This window comes from Aristolochia californica, unplaced genomic scaffold, assembly GCF_029961685.1.
Source record: "Aristolochia californica isolate CCGP_79_NKW_82.1479 unplaced genomic scaffold, dmAriCali1.0.hap1 SCAF_11, whole genome shotgun sequence".
In the NCBI taxonomy this organism is placed as follows: domain Eukaryota; kingdom Viridiplantae; phylum Streptophyta; class Magnoliopsida; order Piperales; family Aristolochiaceae; genus Aristolochia; species Aristolochia californica.
This window is the reverse complement of record NW_027181782.1, coordinates 30,293,477-30,315,148: the sequence shown is the minus strand read 5'-3', so window position 1 is coordinate 30,315,148 and position 21,672 is coordinate 30,293,477. Positions and strand designations below refer to the sequence as shown.

General features: G+C 38.4%; 2 protein-coding genes across 2 annotated transcripts; one reads left to right on the top strand and one right to left on the bottom strand.

The window, feature by feature from the left end:
* Window positions 1–15,722: 15,722 nt before the first annotated feature.
* LOC137944178 (chitin elicitor-binding protein) lies at window positions 15,723–17,635 on the top strand. Its single transcript, XM_068789750.1, has 4 exons — window positions 15,723–16,498; window positions 16,901–17,018; window positions 17,111–17,304; window positions 17,396–17,635. The coding sequence occupies exons 1-4, from the start codon at window positions 15,850–15,852 to the stop codon at window positions 17,500–17,502; spliced, it is 1,068 nt and encodes a 355-aa protein (XP_068645851.1). The 5' UTR covers window positions 15,723–15,849; the 3' UTR covers window positions 17,503–17,635.
* Window positions 17,636–19,687: 2,052 nt separating this feature from the next.
* LOC137943763 (scopoletin 8-hydroxylase) lies at window positions 19,688–21,044 on the bottom strand. The gene is made up of 3 exons (XM_068789199.1): window positions 20,515–21,044; window positions 20,033–20,357; window positions 19,688–19,936 (listed from the first exon to the last, which is right to left on the bottom strand). The coding sequence occupies exons 1-3, from the start codon at window positions 21,042–21,044 to the stop codon at window positions 19,688–19,690; spliced, it is 1,104 nt and encodes a 367-aa protein (XP_068645300.1).
* Window positions 21,045–21,672: the final 628 nt, after the last annotated feature.

The window sequence follows — 21,672 nt, the reverse complement described above, 5'->3', positions numbered from 1 at the left end:
GACTAACTTGATATAACTTTGCTATAAATTGAATTATATAATCTAGGATTTAGTATTAATTAAACTTAATCTAGCATTACAATATAATATTTAGTATTTATTTTCACTAAACTTTGTGGAAATTAAAAATTGAATAAACCATTTAATATTGTCATGGGTGGTGATTAAAAGCTAATGACATAATTACATCTTGATAGGGCCGATACAACATTTGATATTGTCAAAAAGTAACATAATTACCTCATGCTGATATACAAAAAGTATAAATCATTATAATGGCCATAATGAGTGTCATGTCAAATTTCCATGGTCTTGTCATCATCTACATGTCATGTTATGGCCATAAGATGGCTCATATTACTTGGTTTGTGTTGTGGACTCGATAGCAAGATAAGTCATCCAAGAGGCGACGCGGATGAATTGGTGACTTAGTGGAACAGTGAAGGACATTAGGCATTACATGTTTCTTTTATTTCTTTATTTCCTGAATTAGGAAGGCCACTAAGGGCATTATTGTAATAACCAAGATATCGTGCCTTGGCTTAAAGAGGCCAACGAAAGGAATGAGACGACAAGCAGAAATTATCAAGGATCAGTGTTCTTCTTTGTGGAACCTAGGGTCGGCGTTCCCAAGGACTCCCTTTGATGAGCCTGGTTATCCTCCACTCCATTTGATTTCTCAATTACTCTTCTCCCCATTCTGTTTTATCCATCCATTCGTCAACATAGGTCGACCATGCAGAGCTAGGCGACCTGGTTCTGATTCGGAATTGTAAGAAGAACTCTCCTTTCATCGAATCACTCGGTCCATGGTCAAAGACCACAACATCTTGGTATCAGAGCAGGTTAGGATGCGAGAGTCCTTCAATAACACTGAATTGTTTGCCAGCATCAGGGAAATGATACACGTCGAACTCGTAGCAGGGTAGGAAGAATGTGAGGGGTGTCTGGCTACGTTGGTGGACAACAGACATTCTAAATTCTCTAACCAGGTAAATGCGCAAGTTTGAAGATTATCTAATAGGTTAGATGAATGCTTGGGGGTAAGAAATCCAACCCCTCGAGAAGGAAGGAGAAGCCATGCGACCACACTAGGGGACCAATTTGTTGGACGAACAGAGCATCCAGCAAGTGGCGTGAGTGTTAGTCCTGGTAGTGGGACCATCCCAAGATATATAAAATTGGACTTCCCAATTTTTAAGGGATCTGAGGACCCTTTGATTTGGCTCTATAGCTGTGAAAAAAAAATTTCACTTCAAAAGTCGGCTGAAATAGACAAGGTGAGGTTGGCCACCTTCCACATGCTCGGTTAAGTGCAGCTATGGGGCCACCAGTTAGAATTGGAGAATCCGCACCTAGAATGGGAGGAGTTTAAAGAGTTGTGTACAATTTGGTTTGGACCTCCTGCTCAAAGCAACCCATTGGGGGATCAAGGGCTACTACGCCAAACGGGTAGTGTGGAGTGCTATTAAAAGTTATTACAAGAAAAGTTGTCCAGGGCCAGCAAGATTGTTAGGGTGGCTCAACTGGTCAGTCTGTTTACAACAGGCTTGACCGAGTCCCTTCGCTTATAAGTGGTACTACTTGGCCCTCCTAATTTAGCAAAGGCAATGAATTTGGCAAGAACATTAGAAGCCAAACAAAAACTTTAATTCTGAAAGCCTAATTGGCAGGGAGGGAAACCAACTCCGAGCGCCACCTCTACCAGTAACCAATGGCGCACTAAAGCACTTGCAGTTGTGCCTATAAACCCCCAAGCCCAGTTCGTCTCGACTAGCATTCATTAGAAAATTGAACAAGGCAGATATGGAAGACAGAAGGTCCAATGTCTTATGCTATAATTGAATTGAAAAGTACATATTTGGACATCAATGTCAAAAGTTGTTTTGGTTAGAAGTGGATGATGAGGAGGAGGAAGCTCCAGAGAGCAAAGAACTAGTGGAGGAAAAACTTGCAATTTCTCTCCATGCCATCACTGGCCTCCAATCCACCAAAACCAAGCAACTTTGTCCTCTAGTCAACCAACAACCTCTTTAAAGTCTGGTTGACTCAGGGAGTACCCATAATTTTATAAGCTTCAATGCGGCCCAGTAGTTACAACTTCAGGTGCAACCTCGCCCTATGGCTTCAGTATCAGTGGCTAATGGATAAAAACTTCCAAGTTATGGGTCAGCAAGGCTGTTATGTTTTCCATTGAGGGTCATCAATTTGATGCAGAATTTTTTATCATTCCTATAGCAAGATTAGATATGGTTCTCGGAATTTAATGGCTACAAACGTTGGGACCAATTTTGTGGATTTCACTGCTTTGACCATGAGCTTTGAGTTGGCAGGCCACCAGTTAACTTTACAGGGGCACAAGCCACAATTACATGTACTCCAGCAACAACATCATCAGCCTACTACCATAGAAAATTTATTGGATGACTATACCGATATTCTTCAAGAACCTATAGGCCTTCCGCCTTTGAGACAATTTGACCACAGAATTTGTTAGAAAGCTGACTCCGAGGTGGTGGTTGTGCGGCCCTATCGCTACCCCCACTTGCAACAAGATGAAATCGAAAAGCAATGCAAAATGATGCATGAACAAGGTCTCATCCGAAGGAGTACGTCCCCTTTCTCTTCTCAAGTCTTATTGGTCAAGAAACAGGACAATAGTTGGAGATTTTGCGTGGATTATCGAGAATTAAATGCCAAGACTATCAAGGACAAGTTTCCTATCCCGGTAGTCTATGAGTTATTAGATGAACTACATGGGGCTCAGTTTTTCACCAAGTTGGACTTGCGTTTGGGGTATCATCAAGTCCGTATGTATCATCTGGATATTCAGAAAACAACATTTCGTACTCATCACGAACACTTTGAATTTATTGTCATGCCATTTGGTCTCTCCAATGCTCCTTCCACGTTTCAGGCGTTAATGAACGAGGTATTTAATGACTATCTCCGAAAGTTTGTTCTCGTATTCTTTAATGACATATTAATTTTCAGCAAGTCATGGCCTCTACATTTAGAACAGTTACACATGGTTTTCCAACTTATTCGTGCCCATCGCCTATACTTAAAAGGGACCAAGTGTACATTCGAGAGCTAATAGGTAACTTATTTGGGGCACATTATTACAGCATCAGGGGTTACAGTGGACCCAGGAAAAATCGTAGCTATTAAGCAGTGGCCTACACCGTGCAACATTTCAGCTTTAAGGGGTTTTTTGGACTTAGCCGGATATTATAGAAAGTTCATTCCAAATTATGCGGCACGCACAACACCTTCATCCAATCCTCTACGTGGCAATGTCTTCCATTGGAGTGAAGAGACGAGCACAACATTCCAAACTCTTAAGACAGCCCTAGCCACTGCGCCTATCTTACAGTTACCTGATTTTGAGGAGTCTTCGTTGTAGAATGTGATGCCTCCGGAGGAGGTATAGGGGTGGTGCTGCAACAAGAAAACCATCCTATTGCCTATTTCATATGACAACTCCCACTACTCCAGCACAAATTACTAGCATATTAACGTGAACTTATTGGTCTAGCAAAGGCAGAACGCAACGGGCGACCGTATTTATGGGGTCGATATTTTATCATCCGCACGGACCACTACAACTTGAAATATTTGCTGAATCGGCGCATTTCCACTTCCCATCAGCAGCAGTGGATAAGTAAATTACTGGGGTTTGATTTCTCAGAGGAATATAAGGCGGGTAGATTGAATACAACAGTTGATGCTCTCTCACGCATATCTGAAGCTTCAGCGCAATTGAGTGCCATCAGTCACCCCTCACCTACACTATTGGACTCCATCAAGGCCGAACACAACACCATACCATAATTGCATGAATTATTTCAGAACATTACAGCCGGAAAAAATGCCCTCATATTGGACCATTCATGACAACATCATTCTCTATAAGTGACACATTTATTTGCCTCAATTGTCTCCTCTGATTGCCACCGTGTTGTCAGCTTATCATAACAGCTATCATGAAGGAATTCAGAAAATATTAATTCAGATCAGAAGGGATTTTTATTGGGAAGGTATGAAATCCTCTATTACTTCATATGTAGTTGCTTGTACAGTGTGTCTGTGTAACAAGGCAGAGCATTTAAGCTTTGTAGGGGTGCTGCAACAGCTCCAGCTTCCCACGCAGGTATGGTCAGACATATCTATTGATTTTATTGAAGGTCTTCCAAAGTCTTCCGGGAAATCCACTCTTCTTGTGGTCGTGGTATGGCCACTTCATTCCTTTGGAACACCCTTACACAGCAGCATCAGTAGAAAGATATGTTATACTCACAATGTTCGTCTCCACGGCATTTCAGAGTCAATTGTAAGTGATAGGGATGTCGTCTTCTCTAGTCAATTATGGCGTGATCTTTTCCACTAAGGGCATTATTGTAATAACCAAGATATCGAGCCTGGCTTTAAGATTCTATCGAAAGGAAAGAGAAGGCAAGCAGAAATTATCAAGGATCAACGTTCTCCTTTGTGGAACTAAGGGTCGGAGTTCCGCTTGAGGAACCCAAGGTGCAAAACTCCCTTTGACGAGCCTGGTTATCCTCCACTCCATTCGATTTCTCAATTCCCCTTCTCCCCCATTCCATTTTATCCATTTATTCATCAACATAGCTCGACTTAGCAGAGCTAGGCGACCTGGTTCTGATTTGGAATTGCAAGAACTCTCCTTTCATCGAATCACTCGGTCCATGGTCAAAGACCACAACAGTTTGTTTCCCATGAAACTTTACATAAGATGTTCCCTATATACATTTTCAAGAAATCTCTCAGATAAAATTATATTAATGCCTTATTAGGAAAATTAGATGAATTGTTTTAGAAATTTCCAAGGAAAATTACATGGACATGTTAGTGTCTTTTTTTAGGGAAATAGATTAAAATTAATAATCAATCTCATACATTAACATACTTATCTGATAATTTTTTGTATAAAATAAAAAATATAATAAAAAATTACTAAGAAAAATTATCTTGTGTTGAAAGCATCATAGCATTAATTGTTAAATAGTTATCCAAAAAATTTCATATGGTTTTCCGGCTCATCTTGGCCAGAAAATCTTACTTAGAAAATTATATGATATTTCTAGTAAATATTTCCAGGAAACGTAAAGCACTAATGGTCCCTAAAACGTGTTTCTACTTTAAATATCTTTCTAACGTTTTATGAAAAAGGTACTAACGGGTGTATCCTCCTTTTGCAATGCGAGTATTGTTTAACATAACTAAAACAACTTTCAACTAAAACATTTTTGTGAGACCTTCTAAAATAATTTTGGCTCTATAAGACTTTTTATTGTGAGTTTTGTGTGAGACTCTTCTATACTTGTTCTTCAACACTCCCCTTGAAGTTAGAGTTTATAACTTCAGCTTGCAACGAAAATAATTCTTGGTCTTCAATTTTCTTTTGTTGAAAAAAAATTCTTCACAGATGCAATTCTTCATAGATGAAAAAACTTCATCTTTTGTGCTCCCCCTTTCTTTAATATTTTTTTCACATAAAATTATCACTCCTAATTCATTTATCAAAAGGGCATACTAGTTACAAGTTGACTTCTTTAGTAGTGGACTTACTCAAAACCCTAATTAGTCACTTGCACTATAGTTTGATATTATAAATATCTTGATTAAAAGAATTATAACTTTATATAGGTAAAAAATGAAAGGCAAAGAATTTGATTTATTGTCTAATCAAAGCCTTAAAAGTATCAATTGCATATATATATATATATATATATATTAAATCATAAACCCTATGTCAATGATGGGGGGCCCTTCTGTATCTATGGATGTTGCTGGAGGAGCTTCCCTTTCCAGAGTGACTTGACTTGGAAAGCTCTCCCATCACTATGTCAATGTTACTCAGACTATGGACCTCAACAATAGGTCTCTCTAGTTACGTCTTTTTTTTTTTAAATCTGAAAATTTTCAATTAATATTTATTTATACATTAATAAAAATAACTACCAAAAAGCACTTAGTGATTAACCCATGAAATTTTGATATTGGTATTATAACTTTATGAAGAATCATTATAACCTCCTCAAAACTTAATTTCCACCTAGGTTATTTTTTAAGCACATTACATTGTGAACCTCTGTTGGAATAGGTCAAGTTAGCCACACTGATAGGGTAGGTTAGATGAGTTTGCCCTTGCACACAATCTATAAAATCAGAATCATAGGAGTCTAGGCTCAGGAAATGAGTACAAATAAGAGTTAGTGAGTCCAAGTAGGAGTCTAAGTTGGGAAGTCTATGTAGGAGTAGAGTAGCAATTGGCTGTCCATAGTAAGGAAGAAGGACATCTACTATGGAGTCAAAGGAGTCTATAAATTGTTGGCTCTCCCAACCATTTTCATGCATTCAATTCAGACCAAACAAGGGGAGTGACCATCGATAATCAATTGATAAGGAGGCTAACCTCTTACTTAGGGGTTGTAATTCATACCTTGGTGCTCCACTACCATTTTATTAGCTACCATCTTCTACCCCTACCATAATGCTTCTTAGTTTATTTTTCCCATAGTTTCCTATTGGAGCAATAGAAAACTCATTTTTCTAATATTTTTAACATTTCCTAAAAGGTAAGAGGAATAAAAAGGAATTGAGCGAATAAATTTTTCCTCCTAAAAAGAACACTAGAAGATTTTGGTTAGTTGGCATTTTTCTATACTTTCCTCTTCACACAAACATCTTAATTTTGCTGTATTATTTCTCTCTTCGCAAGAAAAAAGTTATCTTTAAAGAGGAAAGCATTCAACTCTTGCTATATGTTGATTTTCTCAGCTCCATAAGTAATTTAAGATCATTTCCTCTACATACCCACCATAGTTCTCAAATCTCAACCACGACCAAACTGCTGAGGGAAAAAACTCAACTTTTTCATTGTCAAATTCAGATGTTGTATTGCTCATGGGTTCCTGGTGTTGTTCTTCATAAATTGCACCTTTACATAAACTCAAATGATCTTCTTCCATGTAAACCATCTGCTAATTTCAGTCCTTCACTTGTCCTAAAAGAGATTGATGTCCTTCAATGAGATATTGAATTGCCAAAATACTATGTAAAGATAGTAGGTAGAAAAGAGAGGCAAGGAAGGAAACTGAAAACAGAAGGTCCTTCATCATTCAAAAAGGAGAAAACTGCTATTTTAGAGAATAGAATTCAACTCGGGCATATAAAACCAGGTCTAGGAAAAAGGATCATCAAGCCAAGTCTAGCTAATTAAAAACCCTTATTCGTGTATGACTTGCCAGGTTTGCCATCTTTACTTTCTCCCTTCATTGTTCTGTTTTGTTCTGTTTTGTTTTGTTTTTTCTTGTCTTTAAATGATGTCTTCTACCTCTCATCATTGATTAGACACCTGAATGCACAACTTCAGCAGTCAGGATTGAAGAGTGAAATGGCTGTGTTTGCACATCTACAATTGCTTCTATGCAGATAAGTGAGATGGGAATTGGGGAAAAACAGATTGGAACATCAAGGAAATCAAGTTAAGAGTTCAGGAGAAGTGCAAGTGATGTTTTTCGGAGGCATTTGTTATGCGATTAAGGTTCATTGATACTGTAGATTTTACCTTGATAAAAGTATATTCTGAAACTCAGGTTCAGTGAGAAATTTGATTAAAAAAAAAAAGTCTCACATGTATAAAGGTATTGAATTGCCAAAAAACAGAGGTACTCCATTTTTATTTCACTAAAAAAATCTTCTTAAAAGAACAATAAAGTGACTCTGTTAGACCCCATGAAGGAAACTCTGTGTGGTAACCGAAGGATAGCTATTAACCATCTCTCTTATAGTACTGATCTCTGCTACTTTCTCACCTGCGCAAACACTGAAATCTATTTTCTACATCTTTGGTACAGAAAGAAAAGTTCTCACTTGCGCAAACACTGAAATCTATCTTCTACATCTTTGGTACAGAAAGAAAAGAAAAACCTCTTTTCTTTAGTTTTTCCTTTGTTCCTTGTTCAAAGGTCACAAATATACCTGTTAGAATGGATTCCACCAGTGATTTGAAATGGTAACCCTTTTTTGAGGGATTTACAAGTCCTACCCACACTAGTATACTCCTATGAGTTTCTACTTGACACTTAGTTTGGAAGTTGGAAATCAATCTCTGGATCATTTCCTCTACTTTGAAGGGAAACTTCGCCTTTAAACTGAACAGTATTCAGCTCTGCCATCTATAGAATACTCTGCTTTTCTCTGCTCCATAAGTAATCCAGGATCATTTCCTCTACTTTGACTCAACAGAGAATCTAACTCACACCCATCATACCTCTCAAATCCCAAGTACCCATGTCCATCTCAACTTCTTCATTCTTGTCTGTATTGCTTATGGATTCTTTACCTTCTGTTCTTCTTCTTAAGTTTCAATTTTACAGGAACTCAAATGATCTTCTCCCATGTAAACCCTCTACTAATCTCGGTTCTTCACTTGTCCTAATACAGATTGATGTATTCAGAGCAGAGACAATAAACCAATCTGCTTCTCTAATGGGAAGAGTTAAAGAAAAAAAACTTGCAATCTATCAGATGATGTTTTCGTCAAGTGCTGTCTTCCAGAGATATCTGTTGCCCATTGAAAGCAGAGAGAACACACATCAAGGTTCCCTGATCCTGGAAAATAGGTAGGGAAGGAAACTAAAATAGGGTCTTTTATCATTCGGTGAACTCCGTCGAAGCATGACGACGAGTAGGTGACAATCTCTTGAAAATCAAGTTATTCTTCCCCATATCACCACCCCAGAGCCAAACAATAGTTATTACATCATAACAACTATGAACCATAACTCCGAAATTGAAACATGGAAACATTAATAATTCACAAAGATTGATGAAACACCGAAATCCATTTTCTACATTTTTGTGTACAGAAAGAAAAGAAAAGAAAACAACCCATCTCAGAATAATAGAAACGAAAGTTGAGAAGGAGACAAGACATTTGTTGTCTTTGATTTGTAATTCGAAGTTACGAATAAAGAATGTTGCATAAGAAATTGAAAGTTAATAAAAAGATAATGGCTGAGGAACGAAACGTTGGTTTTCTCTAATTTCTGAACACCAGGCTACAGTCCCGCGAGAGTGAAACCATCTCCGTAAAAAAGCTCTACATCGGCAGTCAAATGCAACGCCTTATCTCCCCGTCTCACTGATTCTTGAGCTAACTTTTCCCCCTTGGATGCAATGCTGCTGATCAACCATTGCAGAGTCCTAGAATCGACCTCCATCGAAGACGCTAAAGTGGAAAGCAGCATTCTTTTAGCAACCCTCCGAGCCAGTCTCGAGTCGAGGAAATAGTCGAAGGAGGTCCACACCTTCTTGGTCATGTACGCCACCTCTTCTTGCTCGTCGCCGATGACCTCCATCCCTTCTACCTGGGGAGCGCTGCCATGAGGAAAGACAGCTTTCACTTGGAAATCGACAAGGGCATCAAACTCTTCCGATTCGTCCACCTTTGATCTCCCGAACACGTCTTTAGATGTCACCGTCAAGTAAAGGCCGCGAACAGCACAGGGACGATCAGTCCGCTCCATGCTTCTTGGGAAAGAAAGGAATGGTAGTGGATGAGCAACAGGAAGAATGCCGACATTTATATAGAGAGAAGAAGTGCTCAAGATCTTTATCCTTTTACGCGCCAAAGTTCTTCTTCCCGCGTCTTTGTTACCAGATATTTTCAAATGCATTTCAAGGATTTATTTTTGAATTTTTCTTCATAATAATTACAAATTTAATATTTCCATTATTACTCTCTACATAAACTTTTAGTTTATTTACTAATATTTCCATTATTAAATATGACACAAAATAAGAAGAATATTAATGGATAATAATAAATAATAAATAATTTAATATTTTAAGCTAATAACTATAATTTGATTGGTCAATTGAATATAATAAATTTTGAAAAAGAAGTGGAATCCATGCATGGGTTAGAGCCCACCCGCATGAAGAATGAAAAAGGAGCCAAATTTCAATTATAATAGTTTTAGACTTAAAAGTCGTGTTGATCCCACCAAAGAAGTCAAACTTATTATGCAACAAGATTTGAACCCTCAGGCTATTTTTCATACCTATTTTTCAACACTCCCCCTCAAGTTGAAGTTTTTATTCAACTTGCAATGAAAAATATTCTTGGTCTTCAAGAAAAAAATCTTCAAAATGTGCTCCCCCTCACTTAGATATTCTAGTCATATAAAATTTTATTACCGCAAGACATGGAACTCCACATTGTAAAGTGTACTTCTTCTTCTCAAATGATAGGAACACCCATACTTTAAATTGGAAGGAGTCTCAACCAATGCATCACTCAACTTCCAAATTAATTTTTTATTCAAAACAAAAATAAGAAGAAGATGTACATCAAATTAATACTGTATAAAAGTGACCAGGTTTGATTCAGCTTGTACAATCATTCATGCTAGATTTTTTCACCTACCCCATCCTTCATATTTCTCCTTATGTTCTCCCCCTCAAGCTAGGAATTAATGACAATGATCCTAGGTTGAAACAAAAAAATAATTATAGTAATTATCTCTTCCATCAAGAAATCTCAAGGATAAGTATTCAATCGGATACAAACTCTCAAAAAATAAAAAATATGGGTGAAAAAATCAAAACCAACCTCAATGGATTTCGAACACAGGGTAATGCTTGTCACTCAAAGAATGTCGATAAAAGAACCTAAAGGTACAAGTAAAAAAGTCCCAATGAACTTTTGAATACCCATATATATACATATAAAGGGTGTTTTTGTAAAAAAAGTTAGGCTAACAAGTCAGCTCCCAAGCTGTAAAGTCAAACTTGGAAAATCACGAGTTTGGCTTGCTATATCTAATGTGCCCTATTTCAAGTTTGAAGTCGAGCCAAGCTCAAGTAAAAATTGAATTGTGCCGAGTTTTTTTTCCAAGTCGAGCTCGAACAATTTGCAAGCCGGTATGGCTTGGTGCCACCCCTAGACTTATGCGGCACAATCAAGCTTTTGAATATTTACATGAATAGGTTGTAATAACACACATTGACAATAGCACCGCTAAGGCCGCTAACCACCGGGAAAACCTCTCTTGTAGGTCGGTTAGACAAGTGGCCATGATCACATAGATAGCAAGAGAATGCTTACGACAACCTTGTAACTTCCCTTTTGGCTTGTTTGCATAGGTCATTTAGTTGGGGTAGTGCAGTCTATTGTCTTTCAAATATGCTTTCTTTTCTTTGTGCCTTTGTATTTTTTGCTTGTTCGATCGTCCAGGTGGACAATAGCAACTGAGACTTCTCTCTCTCCTATCATTTGGTTGAACATTAGGTAGGCAATTAGCCTTCATTATCTCCTTGGATGGGTACCAAGAATTTTTGTATGCATAATCTGGTTGATCATGGTTTAGGCAAACAATTTTCTATGCATTGCATTGTTTTCTTGTTTTCTTTTTCTACCTTCATGGGGTTTGCTTTTCAATCACCTAGGCTAACGTACTTCAGCATAGTCTTTTCTTTTTTTTATTTGGCCACTCAAAGGATGTCAAGACAAATGGTTTTGCCTTTTTTTACTTGCTTTGCTGGCTGCATTGAGTTCTCTTGCCTTGTCAAACAGTTTTACTAGGCTATTATTAGAATGTGCTTTCTAGCATGACCTGTTCGCTTCCTTCTTCTTTTTTATGGACTTGAATAGTTCTTGGCTAGTCAAGGATATGCTACTAGAAAATTCGTTTGTGGGCTTTTGATCTACAAGACAAATATAATGTACTTCATGAGTAACTTAAGTGTTTGCTATCATCAAAATTATCTCAATGGGGCCTTTGAAACCATTTTTTTCCTTTTTTTTATATTGACAAATACTCATAAGAATATAAATAAAGACACTCAAATAACTAAGTAATTGTGACTGGCTATTGAAAAACTTTCATGAATTTTATATCTAACTTTTTATCTTGATTCCCCTGAGTTCAATGTTATGTTTGTTTACCCTTTAAGCTATTCTATCTGACAATTCTACTCAGATTTTTGTGACTCTCATTTTGTAGGCATTTTAATACGCTTTCTAATTTTCTCACATTTTCGCTCTCTTTGAAAAATTTTATATGTTCAGTTAATATTTTTATATACCTCCTATTATTTCTCTCCCTTTTGGCATTATCAAAACTTATAATGGGAGTTATATTTGTACTCCTCTAGATATGCTCCACCTTAACATGACACAGACTCTTTGCAATATAAAACTACTACCATTTTTTGTTAAACTCCTCTACATGTTCATGCATGCCATGATTCATAACATTACAATCAAGGTACAACCATCTTTTGAGGGATCTTGAGACCATACATTGTATCAATTTTCTCATATTCAAGGCATCACATAACAATTAAAATAATTCAGTAAACTTGAGGGATTAGCACCTTTTGTGGGTTAAGCTAATATTAGCTCCCCTCTCATCTCTGTCTACTAGGTTGCTTCCTACATGCTAATTTTCATCCTTTTGTGGATGCTCCCTTATCATCCCATGTCTAGGGTATTTTTGAGCTACATATTCTCCTTCTTAATTCCTTAATTTTCTTTCCTAGGTTCCAAAGCTAATTACTAATTCATAATTTTCAACTTCATTCTAAGCTTTCTTACACCTTCTCATTCATCATTTTCATTTTGGGCATTATTGGCCTTCTTTTCAAACTTTCAATCTCAGATGGCTTCTCCATTTTCGCCTGTATCGTTATTGTGTTGCCTATCTCTTTACTTCTTCTGCCCATTTTCTCAAACTTTTTATGTCATATTTTTGGGACAACATCAATTTTCTTTTTCGTTGCATCTTCCTATCTATCTCATCTCGTAACACTTCAAATGATATGTTGTGAATTTCCAAATTTGAGTTCTATCTCATTTCTCTATTCACTTTTCTTCATGCCAAAAAATAATTTTTTTCATTAATGGAAATTTTCTTAATTTTGACAGATAAACAACAAAATATTCAAACATCCAAAGGCATACAATCATAAAAAGATACCAAATGATTTGAAAAATATAGTCAAATATTAATCTCAAAATGACTCTCATTAAGACTGAGAGAAGCCTACAAGTTTACTTATATTGATAATCATGAAGAACCGGCTCATAGATATTTTTCTATGTAATTATTCCTTTGTTGCATGGCTTTGAGATGGAATTCTTTCATTAGCTCCTTTCTAATCCTTCCTCTTTGTAGTTATCTTTTTCTTCAAATCTTGACCTCTTTTTTTCTCGCTTTTCCCCATTTCTTCAACCGTTTAGATTTTTAATAGACCACCTCAACTCCCTCATTGGGTTTGTCTATTCTACCCAACACTATCTTCTCTCTTGATAGGATGATGTCCATGGGATAGGATAAAATCTCTCATCATTCTTAATTTCTTGTCTCCACCATTCATGAATTTCTAGGGTCTTTTCTACCTAGAATACTTCTCTTGGGATCTTCTTCCTTTCATCCTCTTATTTGCTTCTAGCTTTCTTTTTTCTTTTTATTTACAACTAGTGTTCTTGTAAAGTGACTCACTATTCAAATGGTCATTTCCTAGATTTGCCTATTCCATCAAAAAGGAATTTCTAGGGACCAAAGGAATATAACAATTTAATCTAGAAAAGATTCATGTGGAGACCTATTCCTAGACCAATTTTCGTATTTCGGCTGTCAATTTATGTTAGTGCATCTCTTTCTCCAATCGATCTTACAGAATGACTAATTTTTAGAACTCTTTGTTGCTCTTTGTTCAATATTTTCTTTCTTCTATCCGATCATTCAGAGGGTGTCCAGTTGGATGGTTGTGCGTCTTGTTACTTGCTTTACTTGTTGTGTTGAGCTATCTTGCTTAGTCAAACAGTGTTGCCAGGCTGTTCGGACGATATGTTTTTTGACATAAGCTATTTGCTTCCTTTTTTTGTGGGTTGTTCGACCAGTCGAACCGATATGCTATGAGAAGTTTCCTTATTGGGCTTTCTAGCTAGAAGGCATACTTAGTGTATTTCATTATAACTTAATTTTACTTAAAATATTCAATAAAATTAATAGTTATAATTGATATTTAATGTTTATTATTAATCTATAATATTAAATATTTATTCTTTAATATAGTACTAACTTGATATAACTTTGCTATAAATTGAATTATATAATCTAGAATTTAGTATTAATTAAACTTAATTTAGCCTTACAATATAATAATTAGTATTTATTTTCACTAAACTTTTGGGAAATTAAAAGCTAATGACATAATTACATCTTGATAATGCCGATACAACATTTGATATTGTCAAAAAGTAACATAATTACATCATGGTGATAAACAAAAAGTGTACATAATTGTTATGGCCATCATGAGTGTCATGTCAAATTTCCATGGTCTTGTCATCATCTACATGTCATGGCCATAAGATGGCTCATTTTACTTGGTTTGTTCCCCACTAAACTTCACATATGATGTTCCCTATATACATTTTCAAGAAACCTCTCACATAAAATTATATTAATGTCTTATTAGGATAATTAAATGATTTTTTTTAGAAATTTCCAAGGAAAATTACATGGACATGTTAGTGTCTTTTTTCTAGGGAAATAAATAAAAATTAATAATCAATCTCATACATTAACATACTTATCTGATAATTTCTTGTATAAAATAAAAATTTTGATAAAAAATTACCAAGAAAAATTATCGTATGTTGAAAGCATCATAGCATTAATTGTTAAATACTTATTAAAAAAATTCATATGGTTTTTCGGCTCTTCTTTGCCGAAAAATCTTACTTAGAAAATTATATGATTTTTCTAGTAAGAATTTTCAGGAAACATAAAGCACTAACAGTCCCTAAAAACGTGTTTCTACTATAAATATATTTCTAACGTTTTATGGAAAAGGTACTAACGGGTGTATCCTCCTTTTGCAATACGAGTATTGTTTGAGTTAATGCGAGTATTGTTTAACATAACTAAAACAACTTTCAACTGAAACTTTTTTGTGAAACCTTCTAAAATAATTTTGGCTTTATAAAACTTCTTACTGCGAGTTTTGTGTGAGACTCTTCTATACTTGTTCCTCAACACTCCCCATGAAGTTGGAGTTTATAACTTCAGCTTGCAACGAAAATAATTCTTAGTCTTCAATTTTCTCTTGCTGACAAAATATTCTTCACAGATGCAATTCTTCATAGATACAAAAACTTCATCTTTTGTGCTCCCCCTTTCTTGAATATTTCTAACGTTTTATGGAAAAGGTACTAACAGGGTGTATCCGCCTTTTGCAATGCAAAACCCAGTTAAGGTCGGTTCAGAAAAAGGGATAAGGAAAAATTGAAAACTTGATCGTATCAAAATTCATACATAAAAATCATGCACCAAATACCGCTACCATTTCTTAATTAATATTTAATTATTCATAATTTATACATCAAACAATATTTAATGGTAATCTTACCATTATAATAACTACAATTATTGTTATAATAGACTAAGTGGAGTATAAAATTAATTTAATATGAGTAGATATAATTTAAAGTTTTATTACTATTTAATACTTAGACACTCAGATAATGGTAGCACTTTTGTGATTCTTTTGGGTGTAATGGACAACTTTTTTCTTCAGGTTCAGACCATTTCATATTGTGAGTCTATCCAGTTACGTCCACACCATTGATGATAAATCAAAGTCAAGTCAAGGTTCTCTAGACTTGTTGTCGACAGGTCGTGCCAGACTGCCAATTGGGCAAGACCGACTTTTGGTGTTCTCTCTTAACTCCCCAATTCCAGGCCCCTTCTCATCATCAATTCTGCTTCAGCCTGCGCGGCGAGCCTCTTCTTCCACCTGCAAGCGATGGGGTGCGCATTCACTCCCGTGCTCGCTCTCTGCCTCTTCCTAGCCGCGTCGGCCACCGCCTTTGCCACCAATTTCACCTGCAACACCTCCGACACTTGCCAATCCTTCGCCGGCTACTCCCCCATCAACTCCACAACCCTTTCTGCCATCAAAACCCTCTTCGCCGTTAAATCCTTCCACTCCCTCCTCGCCGCCAACTCCCTAAGTCTCTCCACCTCCAGCGACTACCCCATCCCCAACGGCACCGTCGTCCGCGTCCCTTTCCGCTGCAGATGCTCCGACGGCAGAGCCCTCTCCTCCAATCGTCTCCCCGTCTACACCGTGCAGAAAGGCGACGGCCTCGACGCCATCGCCCGCTACAAATTCTCCGGTCTGGTGACCTCTCAGGAAATCGCTGACGCTAATAACATCCCAGACCCCGACGTGATCAGTGTAGGGCAGGATTTGTGGATTCCGCTGCCCTGCAGCTGCGATGACGTTGATGGGTACCCGACCGTCCACTACGTGCACAAGGTGGTGAGTGGGAGCTCCGTGGAGAGTATCGCGGCGGACTTCGGAACGACGCCGGAGACGCTGATGCGCATCAACGGTATTCAGGACCCCAAGACTCTCCAGGCCGAGGCCATTCTCGATGTGCCTCTCAGGGGTAAAAACTAAAGCCAAAACCAAAATTCAACTTCAACCAACCGTTAATTCGTCTTATGAAATATGAAATATGAAAAATTCCTGCTGTCTTTTTTCCCCCATTAGCACATTGAACTTGGCCCTTTTCTGATTCACTTCTATTTTTCCAAATAAAATATTACGGTGCCTGTCACAAATGTTCTTTGTCGCCATTAGAATTGTTACAAAGAAGACCTGGACAAATGGAAGATTCTTATGCAATATAATAGATGTGGTAAAGCATATAATACAGTAAAGAATCCATTAAATTAAAGTTTTTTAAACAGTTTGCTAATGCTCCTTTCACTGAAAATTCAATTCTATTAAGCGATTTGTGCCTGCCTGATGGTCGAAATCGGTACCGCTTCATTGATTTCTTTTGCAGCTTGCAACTCTACCATAGAGAAAACGGCGGAGGACGGGTCGCTGCGCGTCCCCAATGGCAGCTACACCCTCACGGCCGGGAACTGCGTCCAGTGCAGTTGCAGCTCCACCACCTGGGCGTAAGTCAACTCGCTCCACTCACCAAATTTCACCATTCCCATTTGGTGAGTTCTGACGCATTAACTAATTTCCGGTTGGCTTCTTCCTCTAGTCTCCAATGCGGTCCCGCCCAGGGTGTTACGAATCCTACCAGATGCCCACCGGTGCAGTGCAAGGGAGGAAGCAATCTGTTCCTTGGCAACACCACAGGTGGGAACGGTTGCGAGGCGACGACGTGTAGCTATGCCGGATACGCGAGCAATGGGACGATTCTTACGGCACTGATCAGGCCGCCTACGTGCTCCAGTAAGTTAAAACTGACTATAAATCAATAAATTTGACTTTGATTTTGCAAATCGTTGATCAGGATCTGTTTCTATGGTGATGAACACAACAGGCGGTGCACCGGCCTCGTCGCCTCCGGGTAATTCAGCTCCGGCGCTGGAGGGGAGGAGCTGGAGATGGGTTAGCTTGGGCTTTCTGTGTATTGTTGTTTTCTGGTAGAGACGAGAGAATAGAGATGTTCTCTTAAATTGTTTCTTGTGGAGAAGAGGACTTAGCCCTTTTCGCTTTAAATTATGTACGTTTACGACATTGTAGTGCGCTATTCTGATCAATAAAGCTGGTTACGTTTTGATTTTTGACTTCTGCAACAAGTACTTCTCTGCATTATTTTTCGGTGGATGAATTGAGGAAATCTCTGGAAGGCAGAGTAAGTGAGAGAGGTCAGTAACTAATGCAGAGATCTGTGGATTGGTTTTCTGTAGTTTGAGAACCGTGAATTGGATGGATTGAAATGTGTGCATTTACATGGAACGGGAGTTCAGAACATGATCAGCGTCTTTTTTCTACTCAAAATTTGTTTTGTTCTTTCAACCAATGCCTCATCCTCCATAGCAATGCAGGGTTTGATTAATATATAAGCAACGGGTTTATGCTTGGTTACGACTCTGAGTTCTTCAAAACCCTTAAACTGGAGAAGGTTTCTCGTAACATCAAATCTGACGAGTTGACTCATTATGACTTGTTTTCATCTTCTCCGTTTGTACAGTATTGGTTGCACAGGGCTGCAAGCGAAGTATTACGTTCGTCCACCCCTCTCATCTCTCACCGTCCGACTTTTTCTCCATTGCGATCGTTTGATTGTGTAAAAAATCATCTCAGGGCTCGGGGTAGAGCCAATTTTGGTTAATAGCCTTTGAAGCCAAAAAAGCTCACAAAGACTCTTAGTCATCCCACCAAAACTCGACTTCAATACTTGATAATGCTATCACCTTTTGCTTCTTACTTCTCTATGTAATTAAGTTCCCTCCAACAAATATAAAATAGTTCACTGTTCTAGCCCTTGTTATCGAAGAAATAATTCTATTAGTATTGGCAATGCTAGTTCATTGGGGAAGAAAGATCTAAGCAAAATCATTCGCATCAAACGTCATATGGTCCGTTACTCTATAATCAAGTATCCATGCAACCTCTCTAGTATATCCGATGAGAGCATTTCCTGGGTCTGTGTCGACTGAAGAGGTTTAGAGAGATGGCCATTTAAATACCCAAGTTTATCTTTGCCTGATATATACATCTCAACAACCTAGGATAGGTCAAGTCCAGACTTGACTGAGTCTGGTCCAAGTCGAGTCCGGTCCGAATTGAGTCTGGGTCCGCCCAGTAGGAGTCTGGTCCGAGCCCGGTCAGGTGGACTCGGTTCTGAATCCGGTTCGAAATTAAAATCTCGCTATGGCGGATTTTAATTTTCGAAACAGGGTCATCGTCCCCGCTTCTCCTCTCCTACTGTAACGATCGTCTCATCGTTCGTCGGAGAGAGGTTTCTCGCCCTTCGAGACCACGTCCGACCGTCGAAGGAAGCGAGCCAGCAGCGCCTAAAGTGATTCGTTGGTGTGCGGCGGTGGCCCTGGGGTCGATACGCAGCGGAGATCCGAGACCCGACGTAGCGGAAGAGGCGGCCACTGTTTACGACAACTCTGCGACGGAGATACACGACCCGACGTGGTGAAAATTTCCGGAAAGGGAATAGGAATCTCCCTACTTCATCGCCGAATGGGAATTTTTCTCTCGATGTCGTCGCCAAACTGGTTATTCCAAGCTCCGATACCATATAAAAAATCATCTGTTTATTGAATAAAAAAATATACTAATATAACTCACGGAATTTCCTCGAGAAATCTCTGGGAGGATAAATTAGAGAAATCCTCTGATTTATCGGGATACGCTTCCTCTCTGGCTCTGTTTTCTTTTTCGGCAACATAGAGATAGTCGCATATACCATATTCCGCAGACCTGGCAAATTTCATCGATTTGACCACAAACCTTGCTGACCCACGCGACAAAACCAGATCTGCTGAAAATCGAATAATATGCACGTTTGGAAAAGCATACGCTTTGTTGTGTTAATGGAACTCCACGATCCAGTCGCAAATATCTTTTTAGGGAGAAGACAGATTTTTTTGTGAAATATTTATTGAACTCTTACTTCAAATTTATTAAGCTTTATGTATTCGTACGAATTCTCACACTTTGTTCAGAAGTGAGAGAGCTGATGTACAGCTGATAGGTCTAAGGAAGCTCTCCTCACACCACACAAGAAAAGAAAGAGCAAAGAAGAAGAAGAAGAAGAAGAAGAAGAAACAAGCAAGCAGGGGAGTCTGCACAGAGATTATGCTGTTACATCGTATCAGTCAGAAACTTTAGCAAAATCTAGAGTCCTCTTCCCCTGGTGACCAGCTCCAAAGTAGTTAGTCATGTATTCTCCGAATAAGAGATCCCTGTAAACTCTCTTCCCGTCCTTCTCCGGCAGCCCCTTCAAGGGCCCGATCATGGTGTAAGGCCTAGGGCTAACGAAGATGGGGACAGAAACTCGCGCCCTGCTGCTGCTGGCCAGCACGCGGTGCTCGGCACTTTTGTAACTCCCGTTACTTAGTATCTGCAACACCCTCATCAACCATAATCACTGCCTGCTATCTTATCAAATGCAGCTAAAAATATGGCTCAAGAAATCTGAGGGATGAAGAAAATATACCTCTAAAGTATCTCCGACGTTGATGACAAGAGCTCCTTCAACAGGAGGAATTTCAATCCAACCTTCACCGTCGACATTAACGTAGAGCCCTCCAATGTCATCTTGTAGCAGTATCGTCAGGGCAGCCAAATCCGAATGTCTTCCCACTCCGACTGTGAGTTCTGGACTGGGACAAACTGGGTAGTAGTTCATGTTCACAGCATTCGCCTCCGTGAATTGACTTATAGTGGAATCATCCACTTCGACTCCCCGCCCTCTCAGAAGAGTGGTGAGTATCATTCTTATCATCTTCCTGGCAGATCTCAAGTAGTCAAGGGCTGCATCCCTGCATAAATCCAGAAGAAGAAAAGGATTATAAAGTTATAGTGTGCACGGAGCTAGTCTCAATCTTGACGAAAGTCATTAATGGCCTGTTAATTATAAAATTAATCAGTCCAGGGTCCAGCTTCGAAGAAAAAAGGACATGAAAGTTAGTTAATCACCTGCACTCAGAAGGCCAGTATTTGATGGCCTCTTCATCCCCCACATACACCATGCTCAAGTAATCCTTCCACTCCAGCGATTCCTCATTCTCCGGCGAGAAGCTCGTTCCATAGAACACGTTCGAACAGGGCGTGGATCCCTTCAAATACACAGCTTTCTTCTCCGGCTTGAGGTTAAAGAAACAGTGAGCGGCCTGCTTCGCGCGTTCAAGCACTTCCAACGGAACGCCATGGTTCACCACCTGAAAGAAACCCAGCTTCCTTGCCGCCCAACAAATTTGTTCCGCAACTGCGTCCTTCTTCTCCCCTTCCAGGCCGGAGAGATCGATGGGGGCACCCAAGTAAGGGGAGCTGTCTATAGTCTCCTCCTTATTGATCCTCTCATGGGGAGGATGGACGTAGCGTGGGGGCAGCGAGTCGAGACCAGTGTCGGCCAGCCCCTTCACTCCGAACCCTTTATTGACCACATAATCGAATAGATGAGAGGCATGGGAGGGCTCAGGGTTCAGGTGGGCAGTAAGAGAAGCCATTAGAATGATCAAAACTTGAGGTTGAGAGAGAAGGGCGGTGGATATGTAGCTGTGTGGTTGCAGATACAAACTTCCATTTTATAGAAGAAGGATGGGCACTCCATGTGGAATAATTTTTATTTTCTTTTTAATAAAAAATTGCTATTGTTGACTTTTTTAATTCTTATTTAATAAATTGTTGGTCACTTCAGACTCGAACTGGATACCTCGATCTAGAAAGTCTTTAGGTGACTTGTTCAAATGTGGCCCAAAGCTTGGCTTGGTCTGTAGTTGGTGAATCCAACCTTATCAATTCATTCCTGATTACTTTTTTTAATAATTTTTTTTTGTTTTTGGTAGTAAATAATTTAAAATTAATTAAAGTTAGTACAATATATTAAAATTTTCTAATTTAAAAACTGAATTATTTAATAGATTCTTAAATATCCTTAATATTTAAATAAATAAATGGCCACATTGTTTAAAATCTAGCTAGTAATTTTTTTGGAATAATTCAAAATTATTTTAAAATTTTAAAAATAAATTATAAAAGGATAATCTTTTTATTTGATGTCTTGAATCTAAAATGACAAGGATATTTCTATATCTCATATGAATTGTATCAATCGTTAAGTCGATATGGGTATTT